At 48.2% G+C, this 12,840-nt stretch overlaps 1 protein-coding gene across 2 annotated transcripts; it reads left to right on the top strand.

Annotated features, from left to right (window-relative positions):
* The first annotated feature begins 6,710 nt into the window (after positions 1–6,710).
* On the top strand, positions 6,711–11,743 carry LOC310902223 (lysozyme g). Of its 2 annotated transcripts, none has more exons than XM_083843417.1 (6): positions 6,711–6,817; positions 7,533–7,606; positions 7,860–7,961; positions 8,135–8,331; positions 8,444–8,582; positions 11,010–11,743. In XM_083843417.1, the coding sequence occupies exons 2-6, from the start codon at positions 7,564–7,566 to the stop codon at positions 11,141–11,143; spliced, it is 615 nt and encodes a 204-aa protein (XP_083699543.1). In that variant the 5' UTR covers positions 6,711–6,817; positions 7,533–7,563; the 3' UTR covers positions 11,144–11,743. The 2 variants fall into 2 exon arrangements, with proteins under 2 accessions (XP_083699543.1, XP_083699544.1); XM_083843418.1 differs by having other exon boundaries at positions 6,724–6,813.
* Positions 11,744–12,840: the final 1,097 nt, after the last annotated feature.

Genomic DNA, 12,840 nt, shown 5'->3' with positions numbered 1-12,840 from the left:
CAGAGGAGGGAAAATCCCTGTGGAAAGTGAATTGAAATATAATTGCTTGATAAATTGGCAGGAAGGAGTAAATAATTAAGGAGAGTTTAACATCAGCATATTGCTTTCAGGTTTGAGCAAAAGCTTTCTTAACAAGCAGAGTTTGCCTTGCTTTTGCTCTCTGATCTTTCCCTGGTCACTCATGTCCATTGTACTCGGAGCTGCTTGTCCAGCTGGGACGCACGGGGCTGCTGTGGCAGCACGCTCGGTCACCAAGCCTATTGTGAAAAACAGGCAGCTTGCAAAGCGAGTGATCTTCTGCCATGTAGCATGTCACAGAAAGCTGAAGTACGGGTCAGGAAAGAGAAGAGCTAAACAAAAGGAGAAAGAAAGGTCCGGAGAAGCATAGACTGAGGAGCCCAGCTGCAGCACCTGGACAGACATAGGAATAAAGGATTGAACAATCACTTTGTGAGCACCTGGGGGACAACAAGGCATCAAGAAGCAGTCAGGAGGGCTCTGGCAGTGTGGCTTGCCAGGAATAAAGTGCCTCAAACCAACCACAGACCTTATCTCACTGGGTAAGTTGCCAAGAGAGACGCTGTGGTTGTGCCATATCATGAGCTCGATAAGGCTTTCACCAGTGATCCGTGAAGTACCCTGATATGTCAAGGGCCTTAAGAAAAGAACAAAAATCGCTGCTTGGAGAAGTTATCAGCAGCTTCTGGTCAAACTGGTGAGATGTTTCAAGCAGAGCCGCACAAGTCTGTCCTGCAGAGATTTATGTACAATTTGTGGTTGTGATGTGAATGTTGGACTAGAGCTATCAAACTGTGGGTGAAGACCACACTGAGAGGGAACACAAGCACTTCTACTAAAGGTTAAAAACTAAGGAAACCCATTAGGAATCAAAGTACTGAAACTGAGTAAACACAATTGCAAAACACTCAAGGAGCTTTAACACAGGCATAAGCAGGGGAGGAGCAGGCAGGCGGCCATCCCGTGAAAAGGGCTGGGGCATTCCTGTGGAAACCCAATGAGCTGATGCCAGGAAAAGGGAGAAGGGAACAAAAAAAAAAGAGGGACAATGCCTTTGGGGGACTTATTTTTATCATAGCACAGTGAATGTAGCACCTGGGGTAATTCTCCTCTCTGTTCTTCTGAAGTCAGCATCAGTGAGGCTTGGTGTTTGGATGTGTTGCTCCAACAAGAATGTTATCGGGAAAACTGCAAGTCAAGTGGAACGTACAGCCTATAATAAAAAATGAATTAGACTTACTTTTTTTTTTCAGAAAAGAGAAAAAATGACAGTCTTAATTTTCTAACAAGCAAAAGTAAAGGAGGGCAATGACCCACATCCTTCCCTTCCCCTAGAGTGTAAGGAAAGTAGTGTTGAGTTTGGCAACAGGTCTGTGTCGGTTATTTCAAAAATATTCTAAGGGCAGTGAAGCAATGCAATGTTCACTGAACGTTTTAAGGAACAAACAAGACCTGTATTTAAAATGTGTGTATGCCATGCTGCTGTAGATCTGGGGAATGCACGAGGTGAAGGAAAGACCTTTTTCAGGCCATTAGACTCCACAGTCAGCAAATAGGAAAGACAATAAATTGCAGACAAGTAAGCAAGAGCTTCTTTGTTAGGATCTTGTGCACTGTTTCTGCTACCAATCTTGAGAAGAGTATTTAAATGTGCTTTTTTATAAAAAATAGCACACCTGACATGTCAAGTTTTCTCCCTCATCCCCTGGCTAAGCTGCTGGTGGTGTGGGCTGACCCCTCCACGGCTCAGGCACAGGTCTGCCTAGAGCCTGGGGCTGCAGTGATGGACTCCCATGGACACCAGGCAGAGTGAGCAACCAACACAGGAACAGCTGAAACGGCAGGAAAACACTGCCGAAAGCAACTCCCCACGGGCCAGAGCCGTGAGCCATGTGGGTGTGCAGGTTCCTTCGGTGGCTGACTCTGAATGCTGGATTTGGATGGATCTGGGCTACATGTCCACGTCTTCTCTCCAAGAGACATAAAACAATGGGAAATGCCACCACAGCAATGCAGATCTGAAAAGCCGTTTGTTCTGCTTTGCTGCCTGTTGAAATACTGGGCTGGGATTTCCCAGCTAAGAACCTGTTCCCCTGTCTGAGCTTTTTTGTGGTTGCACAGGCAGAACCACACCCCAAAATATTAGGCTCATCTTACGATTTTTCTTCCTGGTAGAAACAAGTTCATGTTTGTACAGGTCAGAAAGGGCAACACTGGCCCTTCCTTCAGCTGGTGATGTCAGATGAACGTGAGAAACGCCTTGTGGGTCAGACCAGTGGTCTGCCACCCCACAGGTCTGCCTCCAGCAGCAGTAGCAGAAGATGCTGCCTGGGGAAGGCATGCACGTCCACTCTGTACGATGCTGCTGAATCCATCCAGTCATTTTGGGAAAGTGTCGGTGCTGTCAGCCCAGAAGTCCACCTTCTACTGCAGAAAGAAATGTTGCCTTTTGCCTGTTTTAAACTGGTCTCTTCCTGGTTTCACTCAGTGCCCCTTAGGTTTTATGCTGCAGGATGTGGTGACCAACATTTTTGCTTTCCAGCCTCTTTCATCCCCTAGCCTCTTTCATCCCCCCTCATCACAGGGCTGTACCATTCCCCTGTTGATTCTAGTCAGGTTCCTCCTAGTCTACATCCTTGTTGAGAGGCAGAGACCCTCAAAGTGGGCTTCCAACAAGTTTATTTTTGAACAGCCTCCAGGATGCTTACGGGCTTCTCTGGTTTGGGGCTGTTCCTTTTTGGTAGGCACTGTTGCTTTTAATGTTTGCCTCAGTTTTCTTAACTGGCTTCCTTGAAACTCTCATACTGAGGGAACATGACCTTCATTTTCCACTTCATCTCTTTCTGATTTATTGCCACCAAAAATTCTGTTTCTGTATCTCACCCTGACAAGGCATTGGCCTAGCCTACACGTAGGCTCCTGCTCTTACCACTGTCCTGTATTTGCTGCTTCTCCAATCTCACTGACCAGCATTGTCTTCATAGAGAGACAATAGTACAGTCGAACCATGACATTTTTTTTAGTATTGTCTGGGATTTCCACCCACGGGATTTTAGGGTGCCTCACTTTTCATGAAATATTTTTATGGTGCTACACTTGTATCCTTCATATACGGCATCCCTCCTCCACCACTACATCTCATTCCTGTAAGGCTGGCAGGCTGGCAGTGCTGTATCCCATGGATTTTCTAGCCTCCACCAAGTCTCTGAGATCCCGTCAGTCCAAATCGGGTATTCCTCTGCATCTGCCAGCTTTCCCCAGCTTCTGGTTTAAATGTCCCTCCATGACCTTCCCAACCTCCAGAGCTGCAGCCTGGCTCCATTACAGCTCAGGTGGAGCCCATCCCTCTTAGGCTGGTTCCTCTTGTCCCTGAAGCTCCTCAGGCTCCTCACATGGCTCTCTAAGCCACCATCTCATCCCTGCACTGAGGATCATGCCCCCTGCCTACCTCTCCCACCTCACTGGTGCTCCAGGCCCTATTTACGGCCCCCCTCATTTCCCCTCAGGACCAGGGGCCTCCTGGCACCCAGAGCCTCCCACCTCCTGTCATAGACGGGGTGGCTCCCATCCTCCTGCACAGCCTAAGTGGGCTTAATTGCACTGGGAAGCTTGCAGAAGTCTAGTTTCTCCCCTGAAGGCGTAACTAGGATCACTCATTTCTAAATTAACCCTTATTGAGCTAATTAGCAATAGAGGAGAAACTCTCAAGAGCAGGAACAAGCCTGGGTGCTGAGGGCGAAGCTGACCCGGGACTCTCCTGGGCCTTCACCCCTGCAAACTGCCCTGCTGCAGCCCTTGCTCCCAGCACCATGCCTCCTGAAGAACAGCAAAGGCTTCTTGTTGCAAGGCAGGTGTGGAGAAAATACCCCTGCTGGTGGTCCCATTTATGCCCTTTAAACCAGCTGTTATTTCATTAATTCCCTGCCTACTCAGCCAAACCTCAGTTGATTCAGCCATAACTCAATTTACCACCATGTTGAAGAAGTTTAGTACAACCACCTATTGTACCTAAAGGCCCACAAAGGTAGGTTTTCTATTTTTATTTTTATTATTTTTATTTTCAGATAGTGCTGAAAGTTCCTAATTACTGAAATTAAACCTTTCCACGTGCCGGCTCCTGGAATGGCACAAGTTAGGGTACAGGGAAATAGGAGGATAATATAGAAATTAATATTTAAATTCCACTCCGTGTCCCAAAGTAGGACGTGAGCAGACAGCTTGTGGCAGATCTTGATGGACATTACACAAGACAAGGAAGTTCAGTAGTGGTCACCTGGACTCCAGCAGATGAGGGATGTCCTACAAAAAGAGCAGGGGAAAACGAGTGCTGCTCAGTTAAGAGGTGAAGAAGGCAACATACCATTAAAGAGTAGCTGGTACCAGGTCTGACCCAGTGCCCATCAGTCTGACTTCTGGGTGAACCAGAGTCGCCTCTCCCATACGATTGCTGTGATAAATTAAGAGCTGCCTGCTGGTAGTTCATGAACACAATTTATTGACTGGATCATTGAGACCCTTGCTATATGTGCTGTAGGTGGCCACAGTGCCACATACCTGAGCTATTTCAGTAGTAGGATTATTGTCACCCTATACAGAGGATGAAGAACTGACAGACCATTGTGGCCAAAGGGTGATGCCTTAAAATTCAAAGTCTTGCTGGTTTCCAGCTACTCGTGCCATCCTTTGGGGACCAATCCTGTAACCTGGACTGTTTAGTGTCCTCAATCCCTACTTGGACTAGAGACCACTCCCAGCAAGTCCACAGGTGCTTACCAGGACACTGCTGCTGGTCAGAGGGACACGGACAGGCTGGACAGGGATCTCTTGAAATTCAACTATAGGCAGTGCCAAGTTAGATGGAAAAGCCCCATGTACCAGTACTTGCTGGGAACCAGCCAGTTGGAAATCAGCTCCACAGAGAAGGTCCTGGCTATCCTGGTGGACAACAAGTTGACCATGAGCAGGTAACGCACCCTTGCAGCAAAAAAGGGTGCAGGAGCTGGACTTTGTTTTTAGAGCTAAATATGCAACCTTTTAAGAAGGTTGTTTTTTATCATGGCATTCCTCTGGCTACCAGAGGGAGTAAACTGCAGAGGTAGAGCAGATCGGAGTGGCTGGGAAGGCACTGCTGACACATTATCATGGTGATCCCACCATGGGAGCATGGTACCTCTGGGAAAGGTGAAATCATGGGGCTTGAGAGGGATCCTTTGGAGAAGGCATAGACAAGGCACAAAGAGAGGTTCGGCTAGCCCCAGGACCACAGCAATTAATTAATAGTCAATTTATTGTTATTTACCTTGTTCTTTCCAACTAAAAGAGAGTAGAAATCCCCAGTCCTTTGTTCGTTATCAGCTTCTCCTTCTGTGACATTTCAAAAAGATAATGTTACAATAACAATATTCTTGAGCAAAATTTCCAGGCCCCTAAGCACTCACCAGCTACCGAACAAGGGAACAATAAATGTAAACCTGGGGGAGCAGCACACTGCTCCTTTAACCGCTGCTAGCACCATGCAGTGGCTCTGTGTCCAGGATGTGCTCTGGGAGGTGGAGTGATGCTCACTGCATCACTGTGTACCAGCGAAGGCAACTTGTGAAGAAATGCACTGGCAGAACTCATCAGTCCCACCACAAATACAGTTGGTCATCTCTGGCCCAAGATGTCCTCACTGCACTTTCTACACACCCTTTGGAGACTTACCACAGCCTCCAAAGAAAAAAAAACAGAAGCCACAGAAGCCGGTACTCTTTCTTCTGCAGCCTTCCAGTGCTTAAAAGGGGTCTACAGGAAAGATGGAGAGCAACTCTTTATCAGGGAATGCAGTAATAAGACAAGGGGTAACAGCTTTAAACTAAAAGAGGACAGATTTTGATTAGGTATTAGGAGTAAATGCCTTACTCAGAGGGTGGTAAGGCACTGGAAGAGGTTGCCCAGAGAAGCTGTGGGTGCCCCATCCCTGGAGGTGTTCAAGGCCAGGCTGGATGAGGCTTTGGGCAATCTGGTCTGGTGGTAGGTGTCCCTGCCCATGGCAGGGGGTTGGAATTAGGTGGTCTTTAAGGTCCCTTCCAACCCAAAAACATTCTGTGATTCTGTGATTCTCTGATTTTTGGCACCGCTATGGGGAGATCCCCACCACTGCCCAACAGGCTATAGCACAGCACCTTTGGCCACTGAGCTCTGCTGCATCCTTTTTCTTCCTCCAAGGGCTGCACCTCCCCAAAACTGGCTCTGGACAGAGGTGGGGCAGGAGAAGAGAGGGGTTTCAGAGAGCAATTGAAGTGGTGGGGAAAGCAGAAATGTGTCTGGGGAATGGAGGGAGGGAGAGAGAGGTCTTTCTGGGGCCGGTAAGGAGTTTGTCAGGAGAAGCACAGCAGCCAGCCCTGAGCCAGGGGGCAGCCCCAGCGCTCTGCTCTCGAGCAGTATGGACACAGCCCAGGACACCAGGATGGGACCAGGACAAACACCTGCATGACAGGTGGATGCTCAGCCCTCACTGTGGTTCCCTCCAGGAATAGGTTGTGAAACACAAGAGTCACCCAGAGAAAAACAAGGTGTTTTTTTTTCTTTTTGACATCTGGGAAATACCACTCCCAAGAACGTACTTGCCACCATGCCAATGTTTATAGTGCAACAGGTTCTGTTCACAGTGGAAAATTGCTGTTAAACCTTACAAAACCACAGCCCAGTGCATTTCAACACAGTGTCAGATTACCACAGAACGGAAGGCAGCTCACCCTATATATTAAACCTCCCCAGACCTCAGACCTGTGGCAGTAGCTGAGCTGAAGAAAAGTAGGTAAGATACCACTTCGGGTGAGGGGGGCTTCTTATTCCCTTCAGCAATACCACCTCCTCAGCAGCCCAGAGGCTGCAGGTTTTTGCTGCATGAGATTTCTGCTTGCATAAGGACAAGAAGATTTGTCCTCTAGACCCAGATTCATCTCACCTGAATTTAGATGGCTCCTATCCACATGTGAGCCCATCTCCCCTGGTTCCCTTAGCAGCCAGCGAGGGGAAGCGGGTGCTCACGGAGTACAGCTCACCCTGAAATAGTCATCCACAATAATTTAGACAAAGTGTAGCTTGCAAGTGCTAATTTCTGCATATAAAGCCTCTGAAGACTCCAGCAAAGCTGACATGATGTCATGAGGGTGGTTTGCTTAGATTATGGGTACAGAATAAGGGAATTCATGGTGGGAGCACAGCAGCGAAGAGCACTGAACATCACTCATTTTATTTTTTTCTGAATTAAATATTGGAGCTGGAGGAGGTTGGAAGGAGGTTACTAAGAGAGTGTAGAAAATGTGTGCTGGAAACATCAGCAGACATGAGAGGTCCCAAGGCTCTGGTGAGAGGTTGCAAGCCAGCAGAGGGACATGACTGCACTTAAATATCGCTTTGCACATCCAACCAAGAGAAATAACCCATCAGCTCAGAAACAGTTCCTTCGTGTTTACTCAGCAAGCAGTGAGACGTATTCATTTCCTCTTGTTTTCTGATTGATTTTGCAGGTTGCTTTGTGTGCTCAAGAAGAACTACCCCATGAGCCTGATGCTCGTGCTGCTGGGCCTTGCTGCCCTCCTGGGTAAGTCAGCATCCCACACTGCCCCACCACACTCATCGCCCGAGCAGACCCAGGAGATTAATACACCTCCCTCTGTCCCCTCCCCAAAATCTTAGTTGCCATCAAATTGTGTTGGGCCAGGAAGATGCTCAGCTCCTCCTGTGAGTCTTGCCAGAGGGGTCACCTCTGAGGGAGGGGTGGGTGCAGGGTGCCAGTTGCAAGGCGCAGGATGTAGGGTGCTGGATGCTTAACTCTTTCCATGCAACCTTTTCAGGTGCCTGCCAGGGCCGCACGGATTGCTACGGCAATGTAAACAGAATTGACACCACCGGGGCTTCATGCAAAACTGCAAAACCAGAGGGCTTAAGCTACTGCGGTGAGTATCACTCTTCTGCCAGATTGCTCTCTTCCACGGTAGCACAATAATCCCAAGTCTTTCAGATTTTCAAAATGCTGGACACACACTGGCTGCTGAGCCTGCATAATATACCTAGAGGCATGGTCTGCCTCCTGAAGACAAGGCATCTTTACTTTTGGTTTTAATTACAGGAGTTTCAGCTTCAAAAAAAATTGCTGAACGAGACCTACAAGCTATGGATAGATACAAAACAATCATTAAGAAAGTTGGCGAAAAGCTGTGTGTTGAGCCCGCTGTGATTGCTGGCATCATCTCTCGTGAATCTCACGCTGGTAAAGTACTGAAGAACGGCTGGGGTGACCGTGGAAATGGATTTGGTTTAATGCAGGTATTTGTTGATGCTCCACTAAAACCCGACAAACTAATGTCATATGAATAAAAGTAAACCTCCTAAACATGTCATCTGTTACCACAGGGAAATGACTTTTTGATATTTCTAGGTTGACAAAAGAAGCCATAAACCCCAGGGAACGTGGAATGGGGAAGTCCATATCACTCAGGGCACAACAATACTTATCAATTTTATAAAGACAATACAGAAGAAGTTCCCAAGCTGGACAAAGGATCAGCAGCTGAAAGGTAATGTGCAGACCACAGATTTTGTCCAGGAGAGAAGAAAAAGTCTAGGACAAGAACACACTGAATGATTTCACAGAGTCATAGAATGGCTTGGGTTGGAACTGGATCTCCTTTAACATCACCCAGTTCCAACACTCCTGCCATGGGTGGCAATGCCACCCACCAGACCAGGTCGCCCAAAGCCCCATCCAGCCTGGCCTTGAACTCCTCCAGGGATGGGGCACCCACAGCTTCTCTGGGCAACCTGTTCCACTGCCTCACTGTCCTCTGAGTGAAGAATTTCCTCCTAACAGCTAATCTAAATCTCCCCTTTTAATTTAAAACCATTCCTTCTTGTCCCATCATTATCTGTCTTTGTAAAAAGTCACTCCCCATCTTTTTCTAAGCCCCCTTTAAGTAATGAAAGGCAGTAGTGAGGTCTTCCCAGAGCCTTCAGGCTGAACAGCCCCATCTCTCTCAGCCTTTCTTCATAGGAGAGGTGTTCCAGCTCTCCGATCATCTTTGTGGCCCTCCCCTGGACCCACTCTAACAGCCCCACATCCTTCTCGTGCTTGTGGCTCCAGGCCTGGATGCAGCACTCCAGGTGGCAGAGTAGAGGTGGACAATCACCTCCCTCGCCCTGCTGGCCACTCCTTTGGTGATGCAGCCCAGGATGCAGTTGGCCTTCTGGGCTGCAAGCACGCACTGCTGGCTCCTGTCAAGCTTTTGTCCACCAGAACCCCCAGGTCCTTCTCTGCAGGGCTGCTCTCAGTGAGTTCTTCTCCCAGTCTGTGCTCATGCCTGGGATTGCCCCAACCCAGGTGCAGCACCTTGCACTTGGACTTGTTGAACCTCATTAGGTTCACATTAGGCTCACCGGTCTGTAGTTCCCTGGGTCCTCCTTCCTACCCTTTTTAAAAATGGGACTGATATTTCCCGTTTTCCAGTCACCAGGGATTTCACCTGACTGCCAGGTCTTTTCAAATACACTGGAGAGAGGGTTGGCAACTACATCAGCTAGTTCCCTCGGGGCCCCTGTCAGGGCATGTCATCAGGCCCCATAGACTTGTACCTGTTTAGTTTCATCAGGTGGTCTGGAACCTGCTCTTTGCTTACAGTGGGAGGGACTTTGCTCCCTCAGCCCTCACCTACAGGTTCAGGGAAACGAGAGACATGGGAAGCCTGACTGGCAGTGAAGGCTGAGGGAAAGGAGTTGTTGAGTACTTCAGCCTTCTCCTTGTGTCATTAACAGTTCTTCATTATCATCCATCAGAGGGAATAAATCCCCTTGGTCTTTCTTTCCTGGCCAATGTACCCATTGAATCCCTTGTTATTTTCTTGCTTCCCTTGCCAAGCTCAGTTCCATTTGTGCCTTAGCTTTCCTGCCCCCGTCCCTGAACATCCAGACAGCATCCCTGTACTCTTCCCAGGCCACATGTCCCTGCTTCCCCTGCCTGTGCGTTTCCTTTTTGCACCTCAGTCTTGCTCAGCTATCCCAGCTTCCTGCCCTCCCTGCTGGATTTCTTCTACATGAGGACGGAGAGCTCTTGCACTCTAAGGGAAGGAAGTGTCCTTACAGAGTTGCCAGCTCTGATCAGTTCTTCTGTCCCTAAGGACAGTGTTCCAGGGGCCCTCATCCACTAGTCCTGCAAGTTTTCTCTTTCAAAGTTCCTTTGTTCCTCAATGACTACATTTCTAAGAGTGTCACTTAGCTTTTCAGAGCTTTTATTTCACAGGCAAAAGGCAAGGTTTGGCAAACTGTGTTGTTTCTGCCTTTCCTTAACGTGGCAGCCTCTTTGTGTTTTCAGTGCCATGCAGCAAATATTTATACAGCTGAAATCTGATTTATAGAAGAGTCAAACTCTCCTCATCTGACAACAAAGAATCTCCTACAACCACCCAAGTTAATAAGTAGCTCTGAGTAGCTTGAACGCAGCCAGCAGCTCTCTCTGTGTTGCTGTTGATGGGGAGAAAGAGGTATTTGGGGATTGCAAAACGGTGTCATGCAACATGGAAAAACTGCCTGCTGCTTGGCAGCCAGGGAAGCCCCTGTGCAGTGCAAGGTGTGATTATGTTTTAACACTCTTTAGAGAGCAGTAGTTTTCAAGAATGAGTGAGAAGTTATGAGGCTGTTGGATCTTATATTGCGTTGTGAACAAGCCTGCTGCAGCTGGAGGCCTTGTGCTGGGCCAGGTGGGTGATGCAAATTCATCAAGCTGCAAGTGTCTGTGAACATACCCCCCAGTATCTTTACAATGTGTTGGCGGAGGCAGCAATACATGTAGGCCTTTTGTAGAGCCCTGGTTAAGACAGAGAAGCTCTGATAACACCACATCCCCAATTCCAAAGTCCTGATAAGTGAAAGCTTCCTACACAAGCAAAAACAGGATGCATCAGGGTGGAATTTTGTTTAAAGTCTGCATGACATCTTTCGGCGTTTCATTTCAGGTGGGATTTCTGCCTACAATGCCGGAGCTGGGAATGTCCGAAGCTATGCAAGGATGGACATTGGCACTACCCATGATGACTACGCCAACGATGTGGTCGCTCGAGCCCAGTATTACAAGCAGCATGGATACTAGCCCGGGGCACGTGCACTGAGTGACTTCCCTACCATCGCCTTCCTGACACCCAGGAGGGAGGCAAAACACAAAGGAAGAAGATGTATCCAAGTCCATACAGATGCAAATGTACAGGAACGACTTATGTGAAACAAGAATTTGCAGGCTAAAGCTCCCATTTGCAGAAACAATATTAACTGAGACACTGGTAATGTAGTTTCTTTAAAAGCAATATGGTTTGGATTTTACAAAGGGAATATTAACAGACTCTTTTGTGCTATCTACATATTTCTCTTAGTTTAGGGGCCTATCTTGTATTGCTTTGAGGCCTATCTTGCATTGCTATTGATAATTTTCTGCCTTCCAGATCTTAAAGTGCATTTCTGCTCAAACCTGTTGTTCTCTTAAGAAATCAAAAAGCAAAATACTTCCTTGGGTATCTGCTTAATGATTTATTTTTTCAGAGCTGCCTGATACTTCATATTGTGGAGTAGTCATTTTTTTTCTGAATTCTAATTTTTCATATAAATGCATAGAACAGAGATGGATTTTTCTCTCAGCTTTCAGTCATACAGAAATAAGCAAATAGAAAATGAATAAATGTGTTATTAGCAAATGAAACAGGACTCCAGTGTACTCATATTTCTGTAGGAGCACTCTTCATAGGAGAGGTGCTCCAGCCCTCTGGTCATCTTCATGAGCCTCCTCTGGACGCACTCTAATACATCCATGTCCTCATGCTGCGGGCCCCAGAGCTGAACACAGTGCTCCAGGTGAGCAGAGCAGAGGGGGACAATCACCTCCCTCACCCTGCTGGCCACACTGCTTTTGATGCAGCCCAGGATGTGGTTGGCTTTCTGGGCTGCAAGCACACACTGCCAGCTCATGTTGATTTTTTCATTCACCAGCACCCCAAGTCCTTCTCCTCAGGGCTGCTCTCAATCCATTCTCCACCAAGATTGTATGTGCGCTTGGGATTGCTCTGATCCAGGTGCAGGACCTTGCTCTTGGCCTTTATGAACATCGAGCCCATGAAGATCAACCAGGACAAAGGCAAAGCCCTGGGACGGAATAACCCCATGCACTGGTGTAAGCTGGGGGCCAGCTGCCCAGAAAGTAAGCTGCGTAAAAAGGGCCCTGGGGCCCTGGTGGACATAAGCCCTTGCAGAGATGTTGCTGAAGAGTTGCATTAGCAAAAGCATGGCCAGCAGGCTGAGGGAAGTGATCATTTCCCTCTCTTTGGTGCTTGTAAGACCACATCTGGAGCACTGTACCCAGTTTTGGGCTCCCTGATACAAGGAGGACCCATACATGTTGGGGGTGATTCCAGTAGAGGCCACCCCGTTGGCTGGGGGCTGGAGCACAGGACACACACAGGGAGCAGCTGAAGGAGCTGGGTCCTCTCAGCCCAGAGAAGAGTCGGCTATGGGGGGACCACACTGGCTGGGCCCTGACTGCACTGGCAGGTTCTGCAGTTTCTTTCCCTTCCCTCCCAGCGGTCTGTCTGCCTGTGCTGAAGGTCAGCTCTGATGTGGGGCTGTGAGGAGCCTCATCTACAGCCACTCCTACAGCTCCCATGCTACCGGGTAGGCCTAAAGGCCTGAGTCTGCAGCAGCTTCCCACACTTGCTGGAGTGTCCAGGCTGCTTTGTATCACACACGTCAGGGCTTTTGTTGTGAACCACAATGCAGACATGCCATTCTCTCCCAGGAGGCTGG

Source organism: Anser anser, assembly GCF_964211835.1.
Source record: "Anser anser genome assembly, chromosome: 1".
Lineage (NCBI taxonomy): Eukaryota > Metazoa > Chordata > Aves > Anseriformes > Anatidae > Anser > Anser anser.
Note: the sequence above shows the minus strand (reverse complement) of the source record. Positions and strands in the feature narration are given on the sequence as shown.